Source organism: Trematomus bernacchii, unplaced genomic scaffold, assembly GCF_902827165.1.
Source record: "Trematomus bernacchii unplaced genomic scaffold, fTreBer1.1, whole genome shotgun sequence".
NCBI classification, from domain to species: domain Eukaryota; kingdom Metazoa; phylum Chordata; class Actinopteri; order Perciformes; family Nototheniidae; genus Trematomus; species Trematomus bernacchii.
The window spans coordinates 6,680,048-6,702,735 of NW_022987656.1; the positions used below are offsets into that span (position 1 = coordinate 6,680,048).

General features: G+C 41.7%; 1 protein-coding gene across 1 annotated transcript; it reads left to right on the forward strand.

Annotated features, from left to right (window-relative positions):
* The first annotated feature begins 755 nt into the window (after positions 1-755).
* LOC117486620 (ovarian cancer G-protein coupled receptor 1) lies at positions 756-22,108 on the forward strand. The gene is made up of 7 exons (XM_034135122.1): positions 756-831; positions 17,811-18,080; positions 19,284-19,433; positions 19,571-19,704; positions 19,834-20,056; positions 20,540-20,720; positions 20,802-22,108. Exons 2-7 carry the CDS (start codon positions 17,982-17,984, stop codon positions 21,254-21,256), a joined length of 1,242 nt encoding a protein of 413 aa, XP_033991013.1. The 5' UTR covers positions 756-831; positions 17,811-17,981; the 3' UTR covers positions 21,257-22,108.
* The last annotated feature ends 580 nt before the right edge of the window (positions 22,109-22,688 follow it).

Here is a 22,688-nt window from a genome sequence, read left to right on the forward strand (position 1 = left end):
ATACCATGATAGGTCCACTTTAAAGGTAGGGTAGGTAAGAATGGAGAAACCACAGATGAATTTTTTTAATGTATTTATTGTCAAAGCATTTAATATATTCATTGCTATCGGGATGTTAAAGGTGGGGTATGTCATTTATTTCAGAAACAATTTTTGTTATATTGCATGGAATGCTCTTAACATCCCGATAGTAATGAATATCTTAAGTGCTTTGACAATAAATACATAAAAAAATGTCATCTGTGGAAGCCGTAGTACTGTAAAAAGCACGACCAATCATTTTAGCCGGCCCGGCTAAAATAACTGGATGGCCTACCTGCCTGTCAGCCTTCCATCTGTGCACAAACTTATCTCGTGCCCTCATTGGGCATGTGCGCGTTCGTGTGTGTTGGAGGAGGGGCTCTGTAAGGAAGTCTGAAGGAAGGGGCAGATTTTTTCCGGCTGTGTATTTTCAAATTCTAGCGCACTCGAGCTGGTTTCTCCAAAATTACCTACCCCACCTTTAAGTGTGTTCTGTAAGACAACAGAACAATGTTACAATGACCAACAATGACATTTCACTACAAAAGCAAATACACAATCTGATTTGAGTTGCTTCCTACTTATTACGTAAAACCGTTAAGTATACCCTCCAATTCGTGTAAGAAATAGATATACCACACCAGTTTTACAGGCTATAAAACACATATTTAAAGAAAATACATATGCTTGTGATCTCATCTTGCATTCAGTCAGCAGGAAGAGCGCGCGAGAGAGCGAGAGCGAGAGAGCGAGAGCGAGAGGAGAGAGATGTCTTCAGTCTGATGCGGACCTTCAGATCGGAGAGATTAGGTAAGAAATAAGTGTGTTTTTTCATGTAAATAATATGCTCAACTAGACTTTCTGAATTTGAGATTCTCACAGTACAGATTATATGTGTAACCTTTGCGGACAAATGTAAATCGAAGCGCTTTTTTTTAATTAGTTATTAACTAATAAAAACTCACATGTCTGCGGATTCCTGTTGAATATAGATTATGTTTGAAGCGTCTTTTTTCCCCTTAAAAATAATGATTTGTAATGGTTACATTAGCGACAGTGTTTGATTTCTGGTAATTATATCTGAAGTGGCATTTTGGTGGATTCCCGTTGAATGTGGATTGTTCTGAGGGATCGATGGTTTAATATGAGGACTGAACTGTGGTCAGAATGCCTGCAGCCTCTTCAGTTATTAATAATTCATCTTATCTGTAAGTCTGTCACTCAGCACTGAGCTGGAGGACTTTATTTACTCTGCAGCACACAGAAATCAACCTGGCTTCAGATGACTTTTCACTGACTGTTTTCAGCAGCTCATGCAGAGCTTTATGAAATATTCATACAGTCATCATGTGTGGAGTCAGCTTCTGAAATATGAATATCCACAGGTAGTATAACGCTATAAGAGAATGCTCAGGTGCTGTACACGTGTTTTACATATGGAAATAGCAGATATTATAATATATAAATATTAAATCGCAGCATCATGCACATGACAAGACAATAATATCAGCAACAACAATTGCATTACATATTTTTATAGCTTCTATTTAGTCATGACTTTGTTCGTGAATTGCAGCAGTGACCACTTCTGTTATTTATTTTTCACACAGTATTTTTCTTGGAATTGTATTGCTTCATCTGTACGACAAATGTCAATCTTAGAAAGAAACAACACAAATACATAAGCTTGAAAACTGCACTTGCACTACTGTTATTTTAGCCTTTACAGAACATTTACATGCATCAAAACCTATAGACCGCACCACAGGAAAGGGAAACCCCCATTTGTCGTAACCAATGAACAATGGAAGTTGAGGTCTATAAATGTTCGCTCATTTTTACTATATAAATGTCGCAGACACAAATTGGGTGGATTGACAAAACATTTTCAAACGTTCATACTCCCCAGATGATCCGTAATTCATTTGGCGTCGGTGAGGCCATTGGTCGGCAGTGAAACGCCTCACCAACGATTGGGTGGATTCAATTACGTCTGGTTTAGAGCACTGTAGGACTGTCAGTTATGTTTTCCTCTGTGGCGTGATCAAGTCAGACGTTTAGTTTGTCCAGTGCTTTGGGGGGAATAGAATAGGGCCAACTGTTGTAATTACAACCACAAAAAGCATGCAGGGCAACTGGCAAATAATCTCAACTGTTCCTGCAGGATATTCTGCTGTCAAGTCAGACATTCACCATCGGAAGGGACAGGGACACAAATCTGAAAATGTCAAACCGCCCATAGGAACTCTTTGAAATGACCTCTGACTGGCCGAAGTCTGGATTATCTGAAGCCTAAAAACAGAGCCAAGAGAAGGCGCAGTAATCAAGTTGTCTCTCCGATCCCCTAAAACTTGATATGTTGTAAGATGTTAACAGGAAGTGTGATCAGACTGTCAGTGATCATGATAAACACGATGATAAAGCATTCAGTAAAACAAATCTCCGTACTCAATCAGTGAAGTGTCATTTTATAGCCCAATATCACAGAATACACATTTGTCTCTGGGCACCTGTATGGACCATTGTTCAGATAAAAAGGACCTACGATAATGTGGCTCTTTCATTGCCAATCAAGTGTAGGCTTTATCATTTTGTGGTCGTAACACTTAAAAAAACATATTTTGTATCCATATTAAATTTTAAGTGGGATTTATAAGAGACATTTCTGCACAAAAATTGCTTTAAGAGCACATATTTTGCTAATGTACAGGTTCATATTTGTATTATGTGCCTCTACCGTGACTCTTTTCACCCTCTGTCTGAAACCAGAGCCCATTCTGCTCTGATTGGTTAGCTAGCTGCCTGCGGTGTTGTGTTGGGATAACGTAAAAACAAACTAATTATGTTTTACTCCCAAGTTTACAAGTAAGGAGTAAGAAAGTTAGGAAAAGTGGTCACTTGGACGAAAAGTGTTAATATGTCTATCACGATGAGATCTGAATATGTGATACTGTTTCACTTTCATCAATATTCCAATAGGTGATCATATAACAGGGCTACCATTTATAATGAGGCTAAATATGAGGGTAACATTCTGCTGTGAGGTAGAGGAGCGGCAGTGAGCGGGACCCGCATTGTTGCCTGATGCACTACTTACTGCTGTTGCCCTGGTTACCGCTGTCAGGGTCGCTGATGATTGAGCAACAATGGCATTGCAGCTGGAAGTTAATATGGAGGCAGTGACCACATGGTCATTTGTTATTTATTGATCTGTTTTTAGAGAAACGAGACTTGCTCTCCTCTGCAGGCGAGGAGACTTCTGATAGAGTCTGCATCGGGACACGTACACATTGGTCTCATTATAATCAAGGCAATGAATGATCACAGCTAGAGCAGCAGCCTGATACCCATTTAACAAACCTCTGCACATAATTAACAACATGCATTTTCTAAAATACTGAGTAGGCACAAGAACCATTTCTACTGGCACATTAGCCCCTTTCACACCAAGTACTTTGCCGTACTTAGTTCCCAGCACTTAGTTCCCCCATGGAACTAAAGTACAGATCGCGTTCACACCGGAATAAGTCCCTGAGGGAAGATTACGCAAATGAAGCCGCTGACGTCACTTCTTCTTCTTCTGCTTTGGGTTTACTGGCAGGCCGCAAACAGCTTCACGGCGTATACTGCCACCCGAAGTCCCCGGCCGGAAGTCCCCGGAGTTGGGGACTGGCTTCCGAGTAAATCGCCAGAACGCCGACACCTACTCATCACTCCACCGCTCCAATGTTTTTTTTTGTGTTGCCATAAGTTAGTCTCTCTCCGTTGGTGCGCTGGGCTAATGCTAATGCTAATAATGCTAATGCCAGCAAATACAATGGCGGCTTCACAAACAACATTTTTTACGGGCCATGGTTTGCAAATCGCCCAGCCAATCAGAAGTTGGAACTTTTTTCTCCCCAGGAAAGTGCCTGCTCTCTAGCAGGGACTGAAAAGGGGGGAAAAGTTCTCATGAACTAAGTTCTCTTTTTGGTGTGAACGCAAAATCCCAGGAACTATCGGAACTACACGTAAAAGGGAAAAGTAAGGGGAAGAGTACTCCGGTGTGAAAGCGCCTAATGTGTTTATATTCTTCAAGTGTGTATTTATTGATATGATATGGTGGCCAACAGGTGCAAACGTGCTACATTGGCCCAAAAATGTGCATTCGAAGAAAGACACCTCGGCTTCAGAAGCAATGCAAATATAAAAACACAAATGTGTCAAAACTCATGCAAAATAAGAAACATCTTCACCATCCTGATGAGACATTGACACTAAAAAGTCACACACACAGCTGGGACCGGAGCGTTGTTGATGTTCAAGGATTATAAAGGCGCGTCTGCACCTCTCGGCCCCCGTAATATTATTATTGTGAAATCATTATTTGATATCTCAGAATATGATAAAGGCGTCTTTTTAAATACTTTGTTACGGCTGCTGCCTTCCCGGTTCTGCTAACTCTGTTGTTGTGTTATATGTAAATGAGCTGTGCGGTTGCCCTGACGTCATTGGCTACTCATCTCCTGGTCCGCCCCCGGGCCCGACGCACTCCAATCCCGGCGCACATCCGGCGCACACCTTCCGGAGACGACTACAAAGCCTGGGGACAACGATCAGTCAGGAGGCTCTGTTATGTGAACAGACGCCTCTCGCTACGTGCTCTTAGATTGATTGTGAAATTCTGTTAACAGTGGTTAACTCGTGTGGTAGTATTGATGTGGTTAGATGTGTTAGATTAGGATAGTATTATGTTGACTGTTGTCTCAGTATAGCTGTGTTTGCATACAGGCTCCTTTGTTAAAGCTCCCATGTCATGCTTTTCCGGTTATTACCCGTCCCCTTGTGTGTTATGAAGGTTTTTATGCATGTAAACGGTGTGCAGAGTCAAAACCCTCAAAGTACACCCTGTAGCGAGTAAAACTCTAACACAGAAAATACCTCCCCAAAACGCCTCGTTGGAGATACGTCACTGCCCATTTGAGTCTTCCATTTAGTTCCGGGTACGGCATGATGTCATGCGGTACCCGGAACGAAATGGACCAATCCCGAAGAGCTATGGCCACACCCAGCGGCGCTGGCCGCACCCTCTGCCAGCCTAACATTTACTGTTGGAAGCTCTGGTTCAGTTCACAATCGATCCAGTCATGCCACTGCCAAGGACCTGTTTCCTGAAATGTGAGGAGAAATCTGAGCTGTTTGTCCTACCGACGGAAGAACCACGACGAAGTCAGTGGTTGAAATTTCTTTTTAACACTGTTCCTTCAGAGGATCGAAGAACCGGCATTTCACAGACGAAAGCTTCCAAAACATTGCCCAGTTTGAGGCCGGATATGCACAGCATTTGAAACTGAAGGACGATGCTATTCCTAGTTTGTTTGGACCGTTTGGAGCAGGGGAAGATTCGGGTACACAACCTGTAAGTTTGCATTGTTATTTGTGTATTTATCAAACAAGACTGTTTAAATGTATAAACTGTGTCAGACTGCTAAGCCATTGACACAGTGCTAACTGTGCTAACTAAGTTGCTAGCGTTTCCATATATCAACTCTAATATCAGCAGATGGCCTTGCATACAGTACATGTATCTCATAGCAGGAGAATGTCTGCATTCACACACGAAATACTCATAGACAGTATACTCTGGGTGATTTGCCGTACGGTCAGTCGCGAAACGTAATTACATTATAGCTGGCGTAGCGTGTATGCTACCGAGCTAACCAACGGAGCTAGACATGGGTTTGCTCGGGAAAACACGTTCTTGCTAGCCTAATATGAATCACTAGCTTTTGTTCATAGTGGTTTTATTACACTAAACAAGCCCAGCTCATACAGTATACTCCGGCTGATTTACCGTACATTGTGACAGTACATGTACATACTGCATGTATGGCTAACGAGGCTAGCTATACATGCTAGTGCAAAAACAATGTATTCATGACGTTACAACAGGGTTGCCAACTTTGGGTACCTGGCTGGAGTGAGATTTTCATATCATGGGTTTAATTCGGTTTAATTACACATATGCGCACGAAATGACTGCTATCGTGTCAGCAGCGGGACCTTAGCATATATATAGGATATATATACAATATATACAAATACACAATAATGGACACAGACTATAAAGGGCACACAGTTTCATTCACTAATGAAAGTCAAACATGTTTGTTTCCACTGTTTTATTGTGTGCCTGTCGCGATAAGCAATTAATTGACTTATCGTACGATAAATAAAAATGAACTCGATAACTTTTCTGACCTCGATAAATTGCCATTTACATGAGGATGTGACAAGCAGTTTGAAAGGATGTACTTGAATAATTATTATATATTATCATTATGTCAGTGGTCTAAAATGGTCATACAACGGTGCCGACAATATTATCGCTTATCGCAATAATTTCCGGGAAAATGTATCCAACAAAATTAATTATCGTGAGAGGCCTATACATGAAACACACACACACAAACAAATCTACAGACTTACTCCAAACTGCCAAATATATTAATTAACACACTCTCACTCTCATATACTCTTTGACTCTATTTTGGCCTAGTAGAACAATAAGCAGCAGACTTTTACTTTTTTATCATTTCTACTGGATCTTAGATCTGCGCATGCGCTTCAGAGTATTTTTGTTGGGTAATCTCTGGTAGGGCTAACCCATACAGTGGTGGGGCTCAAGTCAGTATTTGCAATGTAATTACATACACGCTCCCCCCGACAGTGAAACGCCACGCGTGAGGTTTAGATTATTTCCCTGTCTCAATCCCAATTGAACTGTATGAAATAAAAAGGCACATTTGTCTTGTAGGAAATAAAAAGGGCGACCTGGAGCCAATCCTGCAATTTCCCCACAAGTGAAAGAGTTGACATGCTGAAAACCCAACCCCTGCAGGGGGGTGTGGGGGGATTCTCCCCCAGGAGAATTTTTTAAATACTAACATAAAATACACATTCTGGTACTCTCTTGAGAAGAAAAATAAATAAATCTATTACTACACATTTAAAAAAATGAATGCCATATTAGTTTTGTGTTACTTTGTTCTGAAAGCTGAACCTGCTGCTCCTCACAGAAGAGGCTGTGTGAATTACTTTACATTGTGGATAAGGGTGGATAGCCCCCATTGTTCTGTGTGTCAAAATGAAAGACAGCCCACACACCTATCAATCATCAAACCGTGGGGTCTTATTTCATTACGTGTTGATTTCTATCAACACGTAATGTTGTATCGATGTATAGAGATGTACTACCGCAAAAGTATTCTCCGTCGGGAATTCCTGCAACAACACCACGCCGTTATCGTGATTCTGATTGGCCAGAAGACATTATCAAAGATGTTCTATTGAGAAGACGATCACTACGTGACAAAAGTTTTCAAAACCGTTTCTAGTCTTCGTATTCTTATTTTTGGCGTGAGAATAGTTTGGGCAGCGTGAGAGCGTGAGATTGAGAGTGAAAGCGTGTGTCACACGCCAGATGCGTGAGAGTTGGCAACCCTGCGTTACAATGAATGACCGAACGTAGCAGACTACCCGTATAAGATTGCAATTATAAACACGTTATTGCTAGCCTAATATGAACCACTAGCTTTTGTTCATAGTAGTTTTATTACTCTACATTATAGTTGCCGTTCCTCCGAGCTAGCGTTCATATCGTGTTAGCTACCAAGGTAAACAAAGCTAGGTTAGCATATTAGCTGGCAAGCTACTGTGTTCATTTGATAGACTCCTACCACAACTACTACTAACGAATCTAAAACAACTAAGTTTCTCTAATATTTTGTGATTTGCATTTGATTTCGTCCAGCCAGATCCTGGCGCACAATACATGACGGGACTACCACACTGATGCATCGTCCTAAAAAGCCCCAGCTGCTATAGGCAAGATGCCGACAACGGGGAGTAATTGATGATATACCGTGTATATATGTATATTTACGTTCATTTTGTAAATTTCTAAAAATAAAGTTTAATGGAAATACTTAGTAGGCCTATCCTTTCTTCCCTGAATTATTTGCTCCTATAACATATCATTCATATATAGCAAACCATGATTTGATTTCTCATCAAACAGTAGTAGTTTATAACAGGTAAAAATAACTTACTCTTTGTTATGACCGGCTCGTAGGCCACAACGGAAAGACAAGGAGACATACACAAGTTTACAAAACCACGGCACATTTATTGTGGTAAATGCAGAGATAGGTGGTCGAGGGGAGAGGATCGCTGAGCCGATTTGGAGAGAGAGAGGGGCCGCCGTGTGACTCCGGGCAGCTGGCTAGCACCTCGGCTCCGGCCAGGTGTCCGTGATCGCGCTGATTAGCCTCTTCAGCTCCACCCCATCGTAAGACAAAGGCCCTGGGGCCGTCACACTCTTCTATAACAACAGTTGTAGGTACAGTTTGGTTAGTTAGCGTATAAAATATACGGCTGTACCGACGCCATTATAAGACTGATGTTCCGCTGAGAGCAGCCGGAAAAAGCACTGTTAGACATGGGCGGAGCCTCTCTGGTGGTTGACTAATCAGAACAGAGTGGCCGAGCTGACCAATCGGAGCACACTAGGCTCACAGGGAGGGGGGGGCAAGAGCTCCAACGAGTCGTTTAGTGGAGAGCGTGAATACTGCTGAATACACATACTTTACAGAGATGCTGTATGCGAAACCAATGTGAGTTTGGAAAATTGCACAGTATAAATCTATTTTAGTATACCTCAACAATGTAATTATGATCAGTGGAAATGGCCATGACATGGGCCCTTTAAGGCCCTGACACACCAGGCCGAAATCGGCCGTTTTCGTTAGTCGGACGACGAAGCGTGCCCTGTCGCCCAAACTCAATTTGGTGTGTCCCGCACCGTCGGCCGTGACACGCCTTATTTGGCCTTTCTTATTTTGAATCGGCCATGCGTCGGCCACAGGCAGTCGGACAGAGATATCACTGATTGGCTGTTCAGCTAGCGAATCAGTGCATGAGAAGCGAAACGGTTGCTTGAGAATGTCTTCCACAAGCAACACTCCAATGGCTGATAGCTCCAGTACCGCACGAAACATGTTTTCGATGGACGAGAGTGAAAATGGAACGCACATGCTATTTGTTGTTTGTTTAGATCACGCAGTCTGTTCTTCTTCTCTGTCTTCCGGTTGTTGCCTCTTTTGAATGACGAATACACACTACCGCCGCCTGCTGGTAAGGAGAGTTATTGCCACTCACGCATGCGCAGTTCGTACGTGCTCGGCTGAAGTCTTTGCGGTGTGTTCCAGTGCGACACATGGCCAAGACGCAGGAGAACACGGCGACGCAACAGTCGGCGTCGGCAAGTTCTCTGGTGACTGCTTGGTGTGTCAGGGCCTTTAGTTGTACCACTTTGATAGTGAGGGTTGTTATTTTGGTTGTTAGTGTATATCTCTTTGTATTTACTTAGGCTCCCATTTTAGAGTCCTCCCTTTGTTTGGTTGCCCATTTAAAACTGCGCCTTTTTGGCCACTTTGTTTGTTCCAGGCTGCTTGCCTGCCATTTTTGTTAATCTGCTATATAATAAACTCCTTTATAATTATTACCAATTCCAACTGGTGTGTGTTGCATTTCCTCATCCCCTAGTGCGGACGTAACATACTTGAAGAAGCTATTGTCCACCTCATGCAGGAAGTGTGGCAGCAAATTACGTGGCAACTGAGTTGGTCTTCGGTTTCTTCATTCCAGATCGCCATGATGTAAAATAAATTCTTGCGTCCAGGTGAGATGAAAATGAAAAATAATAGCCGTCTGTGTGTGCCTTCTTCACTTCCGTTTCGCTTCTCACGCACTGATTCGCTAAGCTGAACAGCCAATCAGAGTGATTTCTTTTGCCGACAGCTCGGTGTCGGCACGGCCGAAAAGACACGACGGTGCGGGACCATGGATGTATAATAAGAACTGGATACAGCGTCGGAGGCGCCAGTAAACCCAAAGCAGAAGAAGAAGAAGTGACGTCAGCGGCTTCATTTGCCTAATCCACCCTCAGGGACTTATTCCGGTGTGAACACGATTTACTAGGACAGTTACGGGACTAAAGAGTTCGGCGGGACTAAGTACTGGGAACTAAGTACGGCAAAGTACTTGGTGTGAAAGCGGCTAATAACACATTCACAATAGTAGAAACTTGTCATTCTTGCAAGTTTACCATTTTGATTCACTGCTGTACCAGGTTTATGAACTGTAAATATCAAATGGCAGACAGACACAGTTAGAGTCTCACTGGTGAACAGCAGGTGGTGGAGACCAAAAATAGAGCTAAAACAAGAATTTTGTTGAATTAATGTAAATTGGCAGGTAGTTAGAAAAAGGTATCAGGAATAAAACAGGAATTCTATTGTCTTGGGCTCGATGTGTAAATGACAGCTATATCATCTTAACAAGGCCACCAGGTGTCTTTAGTTTGTTTTGGAGTGCACATACAAATTGATCAATCAGGTCTGCCTAAATCTTGGAGTTGATGATAGGAGATATCAGTTGTATTCTGCTGACTTGACAAGAGAAAGTTAGTGGAATTAATGCCCACTTTCTCCCAAATATTTGAAGCCAAATGTTTTCCTTTAATCTTAACCAACATTGTTTGTATTCTGCTCAAGTTGCCAGCAAATATTGTTCCAACAGGTCTATTCAACTTTCAACCACGAGAGGGAAAGAACACTCAATCTTCAGATCCAAAGTCAGTCCATTAGGCCACATGGTCACAAAGAGGAAGAGATAGGATGAAGGGTAGAATGCTGACCTATATGAAAGTTAGTGCTCACCTTCTGAACCACATGCTGCAGACACATTAGAGGCTTCTCAATTCTTAAATTTCCCCTCCTCGACTCCTCGATTCCTCGGTCCTCCGGTAGTGACCCGGAAATGGATTTCAGCGCGCCATGTTGAAGGACATCTCATTTCTCTAAATGCACATCGAGGACCGAGCATCGAGGAGGCTCTCTGGAGGAGCTATGATCGAGGAGAGAGGAGAGAGGAGAGAGGAGAGAGGAGAGAGGAGGCTCTCTGGAGGAGCTATGATCGAGGAGAGAGGAGAGAGGAGGCTCTCTGGAGGAGCTATGATCGAGGAGAGAGGAGAGAGGAGAGAGGAGAGAGGAGGCTCTCTGGAGGAGCTATGATCGAGGAGAGAGGAGAGAGGAGAGAGGAGGCTTTCTGGAGGAGCTATGATCGAGGAGAGAGGAGAGAGGAGGCTCTCTGGAGGAGCTATAATCGAGGATACACTGATGGTTCCTCCACGGCTCCTCCGCGGATGTATTTCCGGGAACGGTGGAGGCGTGACGCACGGCCGGACTGATCTCAGCCAATGACAGCTCTGCATGCATCCCCTGGATATTATTTTAGTAACTGCTTTCATCGTGACGCGATGTTTCCAGTGAGAACAGCTGTGAGGTCCGTGCAGAAAGCAGAGCAGTGTGTATAATATATATCACTCAGTATAACAGGCCTACATTACTCTCTGTATTTGTATGCTGTAGTTTAGTAGATATCTACAAACAAAGAGTCCATATCTTTCTAAAACCATTTAGTGCTTCACATAATAAAATACACAACGGCTGTAGCCTGATATGATATGCTTTAGGAGCTGTAGGTGTGTGTGGTAGGCCTACAGTGTGTAGGTGTGTGTGTGGTACAGTGTGTAGGTGTGTGTGTGGTACAGTGTGTAGGTGTGTGTGGTACAGTGTGTAGGTGTGTGTGGTACAGTGTGTAGGTGTGTGTGTGGTACAGTGTGTAGGTGCGTGTTGTACAGTGCGTAGGTGTGTGTGTGGTACAGTGTGTAGGTGTGTGTGTGGTACAGTGTGTAGGTGTGTGTGGTACAGTGTGCGTGTTGTACAGTGTGTAGGTGCGTGTTGTACAGTGTGTAGGTGTGTGTGGTACAGTGTGTAGGTGTGTGTGGTACAGTGTGTAGGTGCGTGTTGTACAGTGTGTAGGTGTGTGTTGTACAGTGTGTGTGTTGTACAGTGTGTAGGTGCGTGTTGTACAGTGTGTAGGTGCGTGTTGTACACAGTGTGTAGGTTTGTGTTGTACAGTGTGTAGATGCGTGTTGTACAGTGCGTAGATGCGGCGGACAGACGGGTCTCAGTTGGTTTGGTGTCCTATGCTTACTTTTAATACTTGAAAATACAACTTTTGGCCCGTAATTTCAATTCCCCATTTCAGCGACCAGAGAGAGGGGGGGGATATATCCAGTCTCTGATTGTGTTACGTTATTATGAGAGTGCTCTCATACTTTAAATTGTATATATTTATATAAATATATGTGTGTGTATATGTCCGCATCTGTAGCCTGTTATTGTCTCATTATACCGCACTGTGAATTAATTAAAAGTAAATATATAAGTCGTCATGAACACATCTGTCCATCAGACAGAGGGCTGTGCCTCTGTCATCATTAATGGACGTCTCTTTAAAATGACCGCTCAAGGAGAGGATTTCTCATTTCTCTAACCGCCTGCTGCTTCCCCTCCTCTCTCCTCGGTTCCCCTCCTCGACTCCTCCGCTCGCATCTCCTGTGGGCGGGACTAAGACACAAGGATAGGAGTCGAGGAGGGGAAATGTAAGAATTGAGAAGCCTCCATTGACTCTATAGGTTACTGCCACCGGCCAGTATTGGAATGGAACCCATGGCATTGGCCTTATTAGCACCACGCTCTAACTATCAGAGCTAACCGGCCTTCACTGAAAAAACATTGACTTGAATTAAATGTATTATGTCAACACATTTCACATAACTGTATTAGGTTAGTTGAAAGCAAAAATATTTAGTTTAAAATACTAGGTTCAACTTAATATTATTGCTTTCTACTAACCTAATACAGTTATGAAATGTGTTGACATAATACATTTCATTCAAGTCAACGTTCCAGTTTTTCGGTGTGTTTTTGTTGACTATCTTAAGCAAAAAAAGGAAAAGGACTTGAAATTGCCTTCAAAGTTTGGCCAGTTTGGGATGGTTGATCAGGTTTGATCAGATACAAGCTTGGATTTTGGTGGAAGAGTGATAGCTTGAAGATTAGACTGCTGACTTCAAATGTGAAAGTTTGAAATGAATGCCCACCTCAAACATATTTGGAGTAAAAATCCTTTTTTTTTTTAAATCAACACTAAAGACACACTTCTTCTCCCTGGCCTTCTAGTCAGAGCGGAGCACGACTCATGACATTTCCCTGTGTTTGATCTTTATATTTGCTGTTGTAATTTATTGTCTTCTGTTTTGCGATTGTAGTAATGTGTTATTTATTATTTGCATGTACAACACTTTGGCTCGACCAACAATCGTTTTAAAATGTGCTTTATAAATAAAACCTGATTTGATTTGATTTGATTTTCTATTTGCCATTGTTTGTATCATGCTCAAGTTGATGGTAAACTTTGTTCTTCCGTGAGTCAGGCAGGAGCGTTCAACCACGAAGGGAATCGAACTTTGCTCAACTTTTGTGAACATACACTGCAGCTCAGACACATTGATTTAATATGTTACTGATACCGGCCACTATGGGGTTTAAACACATGCACTTTGTCCTTGGTTCAGCTAACTGAAAACTACAAGTGATCCGACTCATGAAGATAACTGAGATAGTATTGAATAAACAACGTATTGACACCTCCTAGCCTATTAAGTATTAATGCAGTTCCGGGAACTAAAGAGTTCTGATGAACTAAGTACTGGGAACTAAGTACGGCAAAGTACTTGGTGTGAAAGCGCCTAATAGGGAAAAGTATTTCTGGGCCCAGTGACGTCAGGGACTGATACGGAAATTGTAGTACCGCCGTTTGGACACAACGAATATTTTCATCAGAGTCCGGCGCACTTCCTGGGTGCTTGTGCGAAACACACCAAGTAGGGCGACAGGACGCTCATCGACGGCCCGACATCTATTGACGGCCGAAATCGGCTTGGTGTGTCAGGGCCTTTAGGCTAAATGTTTTAGAGCAGTGCTATTGCTCTTAAACTCTTACAGCCTTTATATAAACAAACACAAAAATAACAAAATGAGAACTCAATACATTCTCATCACTGCCTCATTTTTTGAGTCAGGAAAACTTTATTGGCAATCTACATTCTCAGTTAGAGCTGAATGGAACTCCATCCCAACAACCAAGAGAACAACATTCAGGTTGTTAAGAACTGAGTCAAAGACATTGTGTTATGACTCAGATCTGTCTTCACTTTGTAATGTCTACAGTCCTCTCTCTGTGCTGCTGTCACCTGTTGCTATTTGGGTTTATTTTAATTGGCATGCATCTGTATTGCAAGATTGTAATGATTGTATTAACTTTAAATTATTTAAAATATTATATATACATACGTATACCTATTCGTTTTTAGGGTGACTTTGTCCCTGTTAAATAAACTAACCTATAAAGGAAATAAAAACAGACCAAATGCTAAACTGTGATGAGCAGTGCACTTCAGTGTAAACTGCTATCTGTCTCACTCCGGTATGAAACGTGTTGTAATATATCAGATCAGAATGATCAGATGCTCTGAAGGCTCTCCTTCCTCATGATGGCCAAAGAGAGTAACAACATATTCACCTAGGACATAATAAATACACAGAGCTCACTAAATAAACAGATGTCCATGTTCTGATTGCTATACAGTACAATACAGTTTGAACAAGTTCAGTTCCAGGCAGCTACTGTACATAGATGTGTCTTCCAGAGGAGCAGATCTGCAGACAGGATTTGTTCTAAAAACCTCTCCAAGCCCCTCTTCCTGCCAGAGCCATGAGTCCAGAGCTCAAGAGGTTGCATCATTAGTGAGGAAAGTGTCTGCTGAACGCCTTGATCAAGACTTCATGTGGGAGGTGTGAAAATGTGAGCTCCAGCAGTTAGGAAACTGCAACTCTGCTCCCCTACAGAACTGACTCCTTCAGTAACACAGTGGGGGGGTTAGTGGAAGCTTTGGTCACTTTATGGCTACTAGTGTTGGTCTGATTGATTCCATCAGTCTTTCCTTTAAAGGTTTGTTATTTCTCACAGTAGTGAAGGATGTGCTTCTCTATAGAGCTAAATCCTCTGTGGGCAGCCATGTGTTTCCGTGACTTCCTGTTTCTGCTTCAGTTGGGGATCACTGAGGCTGCTTGGTTCAGATCCCTGTGTTTATCTCTGACCGAGTGCCCATACTCTGCCTCTTTATATTCTACTGTTTGTTTCTCCAAGCTTTGCATGCTGTGCAGCTTTTCGGAAGACGTGGTTAACATCTTTTGTTCCTGTGTTAACACCCTCAGGGTTATGTTGTATATTGTAAATTGTTTAATGTAAATTGCATGATTTATTTTATTTGAGTTCCAAGTTTGATGAAATTGCTCAGTGCTTCTTTATGACTGGACTACATCATCTCAGTGGGCTGGGAGGGGGGGGGGGGATTGTCAACAGTGAAAGCACTGAATTAGGAGGGGGTCCATCTTCATGAGATACACGTGTAGAGCTGAACAGGAAGTGAATCTGTCATGGTTCCAGTTTTTGGTTTCCTCTTTTATTTTTGAAAAGTCTTCTCTCCTTGTGTCATGTTATTGCCCTAGTTGCACCTGTTCCTATCAGCCCCCAATGAATGAAGTGTGTATGATGGAGGTGAAGTGGCAGGAGTAGTTGGATAAGTGTGAATTTGGTTTGGTTAGTATGAATGTCATTGAGATGTTAAATAATAACCCTTATGGCTACACACAGCTATAAAAGTCCTTATGCATGAAAGTGATTGAATTGAAAGTTTGAAAGGAGTATAAATCCATAGATGAAAGTTAAAAGAGAAAGGTAAAGCAATATTTAAGTACTAACATACATTACTAATAATATAAGAAGAACATTGTTTGAATGGCTTTTCAAGCAGACTCAGGAAGATTTTTTGTTTCAGTATCTTTTTCAAGAACACTACAACAAGCTGACTTCAGAGGCTGGGATCAAAGCAGCAACCCTCTGATTAGTAGATAAGCGCATTTTATTTTATTTGTATTATAGCATGAAGGGACTACAAATGCATGTTGTGACGTTCTTTCACAGATCTGTTTACTTTTGTCTCTGCAAACTGAATGTGTTTCCGTTGCTGTGACACATTGGTCAGGCTGTCACAGGGTGTTGTGACTCACAGCTGCACGACATCACACCCCGCTCACTGCTCTGTCGTCGAGCAAAAGGTGTGAAATCTTTCCTACAGTTCACATCTGAATGTTTGTGTATCATTTCTTCCGTTCCTCTGCCTGAATAAGGGTTACAATCATGGTTCAGCGTGACACTCCAGGAATGCACAGAGAGAGAGTGATGGACGGAGATATGATACTTGTGGCTGGAGTGTGTTGTGTGAAAATGGCTCTAAATGCTTTCTAGTATGTCATTATGGAGCTATTCTAAATGGACCAGCATGCCAAGACCAATACATCTAGTGGAGATTATACTCAGAAGTATCACTGACTCTGTTACAGAGAAGCTGCAGCTCAGGATGCAGCGCTGCACTGAGATGCTTTCATAAATCTGTTTTATTTTCATTCACTGGCTTCTTTCAAATGTGTTATTGAAAGTCAAAACAGTGACCCTAAAACACTTACATACAGCACTGCACTACTGCATCACAATGAAATGGCAATGCCAGGAATATAAAGTAAGAAGAACACATTTCAGAAAACATTTTATTTGCAAATATGTTTTTTTATGTTGGCATCAGACAGAGTAAATGCACAGAGACCGATCTTCTTTGCGGGTTGATATGACCGCAAATGATCCTCCTTAGCAACGGTCATGTTATGCCTAGCAGCGGTGTGTTAGCGAGAATGAACAACCTCTGAGATGTCCAAATTGACCAATCAGAATTGAATATTCATAATAAGGCACACATGCTTGCTTGCAACCACTGGTGGAAAGTAAGCACATCTACTCGAGTTCTGTATTTCAGTACAATGTTATGTTACTTGTACTTTACTTGAGTAGGCTATTTACTTATTTTTTTATGCTCTACTACAATTTGGAAGCACCACTGTCATTTTACTCCACTACATTTATATGAGAAGAGTAGTAGTTACTTTGGAGATATATATTATTAATACAAAATATGAATAAACTGGATTAAGATTTACCTTGCAGAAAAAAAGCCATTCTGCATAATGAGTACTTTTATATTTTGAACTTTAAGTATATTTGATGCTACTACATTTTGACTTTAACTTAAGTGGTATTACAACTTGATTGTGAGCACTTCTTCCACCTGCTAAACATGTACCTGATAGCATTCTGATTGTGAGCGTGTTAGCATGCTGATGTTAGCATTTAGCTCAAAGCCCTGTTGTGAGCTAGCTGCTAGCATAGCTTCAGACCCAGGGTTGGTTTATGCTATAAAATAATAGCTTCCTACGACGTGTTCACCGACCTTTCTGATGGAATATAGTTATAGTGTATGTGTCTAGTTATGCTCTGATCAAAGGCTCCAGATTGTTCCAGGTGGATTTGAATAGTTTCGCCCAACAACTTAAAAACATCCTCTTCTTTAATTAGCAATATTGCCAACTTAGTGACTCAGAGGAATTGCTGGACACACACTGACTGATCATTTATGACCAACAAGACCAGATGTATATTTCAGTTTATTCAATAGTTTACAACACTACTTAGCTTATTCAAACAGTAGTTTGAAAGATTATGGTCATTCCTTTGCTCATCTAAGTGAGGACTTTTACCGTTTAATACCCTTAATGTTACCATGTTAAGTGTGTGTCTGTGTTTGTGTAAGTATTTACATCCAGTTAAATCTAATATTTGATCAGATGTTTATAATCTCTGACGATATATTTGTCTGTGTTCCACAGCTCCACAAATGAAAGAGAAGAGAGACACTGACCCAGATGACGAGTTAGGCCATGGAGTGCTCCATCCGACATGAAGATTTATCTGTTTTGTTACATTGTAGTAGCATGCATGTCTTAAAACCTTCCTGTGGACATGCATGTTGAAGGTGGCGTGAGTGTAAGCGGGTAGTGATGGTGCTCAACATGTCTGAGGAGGAAGTGACCAACTGTACCATCAACCATAAAGTCCACCAGTACGTCTTCTCCAGTGTGTACATTCTGGTGCTCACGGTAAGTGTGTGTGCATCTTGAATACCTCCACACAAAAATGTTAAGGTGTATGAATACTTAATAAAAGTGCACAAGTAATCGTTGAGGTCGTAAACTGACATTTCCTAAGTGCTACAAATTCTAGTTCCTCCTTGAATTCACCAATGTGCACACTTTGATGATGTGTGTACGTTTTAGCATTAGCTGCTTTTTATTTGTCAGCACTGTAATAGAATTAGGACAAATGGTGCACTTAGCCTCAGCACTCTGTAGATTACTCTGTGTTTCGGTCACTTAGCGGTCCCTAGTGAAATACAGGGGGGGAAATCCAAGCATCATTTGAAATGTTATACAGCAGCTGTTTGCGAAAGTGAAGTTTAACATCAAATTTAAACCAAAACTCATTTAGAAAATGTGCCAATAAGTCCTAAAACCCGGAAATGATTGAACATTTTAGCTCTACCCGTTTGTTAAATCAATGTTTTCTTTTGGTTTGATGCTTTAAATGGATCTTAAGAGCTTTTCTACAAAGTAGTTTTGTTCTAAAACAAATACTCCACTGGTGGATGTCTGAACCTCCAATGTGTCATAAAAACGGTTGTTGCTATCAAGTGACAAAATAAATAAAGTAATCACGACAAACACTACCCGCCTTAAGCCTAGCGGTGTGAAGTCATGTGACTGTGATGTAGTTCGTTTATAGGCTAACGTTAGATATTTACTTCTGGCTTTTGCATTCATGCTTCACAAATCCAAAAGTGGTGTTAATATGTGGAGATTATCATAATGATCAGAAGGTCTAAGTATCGTAAATGTGTGTTTGCCACAGATCAGGGAACCCTTGTGATGCTAACTTCTGGGGTTAGCCTAAAACAATGTCAGCACTGCACCACTCCCATGCACACAATGCCTTTTTAGAAACGTTCCACAATATACCTTACCTTTCTGTAAGTGTTTTGTAACCTTAACTGAACTTGCAATACTCTTACTACATGCTAAATATAACCTTGACATGTGCAGATGTTGGACAACAAAAGCCTGAATTTGAAAAATGTAGGCATTGGGCTCATAAACGTTGGTAATATGTTAGAATCATCCAACCTCAACGTTCTTGTTTAGTTGTGTAAGCAGAAGGGACGTTTTCTAGGCATGCTGCATTGTAGGAAAAACATAACTAGTGCCAGAGAATAAAATAATCACAATCATTTGTCTTCCTAATCCCAGGTTGGTATTCCCTCCAACATCTACTCTCTGTACCACGCTGCTGTGCAGCTGAAGCAGAAGAACGAGCTGGGAGTTTATCTGATGAACCTGACAGTGTCTGATCTATTGTACCTGGCATCCTTACCACTGTGGCTGCAGTACTTCTTCCAGGTAAAGTGAAACCCTGCATGTACAATGCAAATACAAAATTGTGTAGCAGTCCATTTCGATTTGCTTTTATTCCCTTTTCACCTACCTACATACCGAGACTGTAGTTTCTGTATATGAATGTGTGTTGTTGTTTACAGGATGATGACTGGAGCCACAGAGAGTGGTTGTGTCAGCTCTGTGGTTTCCTGCTCTATGAGAACATCTACATCAGCATCGGTTTCCTGTGCTGTATCAGCCTGGATCGCTACTTGGCTGTGGTCTACCCTTTAAGGTAATTACGGTTTGGTATAATAAACATATAGCTGCAGGTCTCTGCCAATGTAACATTAATCTTCTCTTTTAAGATTGAACCTTTAACCATAGTTCCTGTGTGCTACAATCAATCAATCATTGTCTCCAGGTTCACCTCCCTCCGCTCCATGCGTACAGCGTGGCTGGTGAGCTCCTTCGTCTGGCTGAAGGAGATCGCTGTGGGTGTGGTTTTCTTCCACCATAAAGAACTGAGCAAAGACATCAACAACCAATCGGTGTGCTTCGAGCACTACCCCATGCAGCCGTGGGAGTATCCCATCAACTATTACCGCTTCACTATTGGCTTCATGTTTCCTCTGGCTATTTTATCGGTATGATAACTGTTTTACTACTGTTTTACTAAAAAGTAAAATGATACAAACACATATCTTTTGATGCCGCTCTCCACTCTGTCTAAGAGGTGATGTTTGTAAAGCAATTGACCTGAGAATCTTGGGAAAATAACAAATGGCATATAATTAGCAAAAGTAAGCTTGCTTTCTTCACAAGATCTGCCTTCAGCAAGGTGATCTTGGGTAAAGGAATATAACTGAAGTCCTAATGTCCAAGCACATTTTTACTGGACACATATACATTCCAAAACTGCTAAAACCGCCTTATGTAATAAAAAAATGAATGAATTATCTAAGGTTGCTTTGTCTCTACTTAATTTACCATACAAACCTATATTTCTATCTACAGAAATGCAAACCCATGTAAAAAGAAGTTGTTGAAAAACACGTGTTTTTTTTTAGAGAGGACGAAGACAGGATTATGATATGTAAATGTGTTATCTTGACCCTGATGCTGTCCAGATCAGCTACCTGTGTGTTCTGCGCGCCGTGGGTCGGAGCGCCGGGACGCAGCCAGATCAGAAGACCAGGATCAGGCAGCTGGTCGGCAGCACCATCCTCATCTTCCTCGTCTGCTTCTCCCCCTACCACGTCTTCCTGTTGGTACGCACCATGCTGGAGCGAGACTGCAACTTCATTGCAGGTACAGTTTCTTTTTTGAAAAGTAATCCAGTAACGTTTTTGCCGAAACAGACTAACTTTGGTCTGTTTTCTTATTTTTCAGGAATATTTAACTACTACCACCTGTCATTGTTGCTGACCAGTCTGAACTGTGTGGCGGACCCCGCTCTGTACTGCTTCGTGAGCGAGAGCGCCCGCCGCGGCCTGTACAGAGTCGTTTTCAGGCCTATTGGTAGGATACTGTGTTGCTGCTGCCGCTGTGGCAACGCCAGCCCCAGCAACCCCCCCACAGACTCCAACGAGGTCGCCACCGACGAGAACAATGGACATCCAACGGTGATGCTGCTCACACACACAAAGACGCCCAACAATTTAGAAAAAGAAACTTCCAGCAAAAAGACGATTTTAATCACACAGACTGGAGAAAAAACGACTATACGCTTAGTTGTAAATGGACACTCTGACAAATGTGTGGACAGTGATGGGGAGCCCAGCTGTGTGATAGCCGTGAATGAGCAGAGCCAAAAGACCAAAGAGATTGAAAAGAACTCTATCTAAATCAATCCGAGAGCAATCAGAGACCTTAGAGGCCGAACAGCAGCGGCCCTAATGAAAGCCTGCTGCCGACCCAAATCTGTTTACACCCCCCCAATGGCTTTGGACTGAAAGCATTTTTCTTCTTCTCTCTCTGGGGCAATTCTACTGAGCTTTGATACAACAGTATATGAGAGCTCAACATGAATCTGAGGTCCAATTTGCCTCTCTACTGGAGTTGTACTTAATTACCTTGAATGAATTGGGCATTTCCATAGCAAACCCTTAAGCTGGTACGCGGTAAAACGGCTTTACGCTGATGTTAACCTTGTGTTTCTATGGAGAGTGCGATGCCGCCCGACTAGGTGGAATAGCTATACTTGGAGTCGATACCATACAATTACCATAACGTAACTTGTTAAACCACAGTATTAAAACAAAAAGTGCCATGTGCAACCACAATAGATCAGATAACTCTAAGTTTCATTCCAGTCTAGTCCGCAGGCTCTGTAAGGGTTTGCATTTCACTTGTGCTTTGTGTGTAAAAGTGACCTAAAATGTATCTTTAGGCAAGGTCTCATTGACAGTTGAGTAGAACGATATCATTGTACAGTTTGTCATGCACCCTGACCAGGGTTGGACAACATTATTCATCTTGGGAAATGTGTCACTGAGGCATGGATTCATGTCCAATACGTTTCTTTATCATTCACAGAAAAGTGTCTGATGGCAGGTTCATGTGGGACTTTGGAAATACCACAGTGTCCCGATTCAGTTCTGAGAATGGCGGCTAAACTTGAGCTTTTTATATATATATATATACGTATTTATATGAACTATATATTAAAGTTGTCTACAAACATGACATATATCTAAGACTACCAACCTCCTACTTCTTCCTCTTACGAACATTCATTGAAATGAGACTTAAGCATGACTTTGCATTGGTGTAGAAATCTTAAGCTTTAAAGCAATACTGTGTGACTTTTGCAGCTAATGTGGCCCATAATTGTCAAAAAAGGGAAAATGGAAAAAGAAGAGAGAAGAGTCCGTCAAGTCTGCAAACTGACAGGACTGTCTGTTACATAGCATAGCTAGCTAATGTGTAACACCATTACAGTGTTGTTAACATTAGCCACCAGGTAAAGCTTTACACCTATTTCATCATAAATGTTCTGCACTCGTTTTTGTGTAGTGAAGAGCCACCACTCTATCAAATCAAATCAAATCAAATCAGGTTTTATTTATATAGCACATTTAAAAGCGATTTTTGGTCGAGCCAAAGTGCTGTACATGTAATAAAAACACATTACTACAATCACAATAAACGACAATAAATTACAACAGATATATATAAAAAACAAAATAAAAATAAAAACACAAGGAAAAATCAGGAGTCGTGCTCCGCTCTAACTAGAAAGCCAGAGAGAAGAAGTGTGTTTTTAGTGTAGATTTA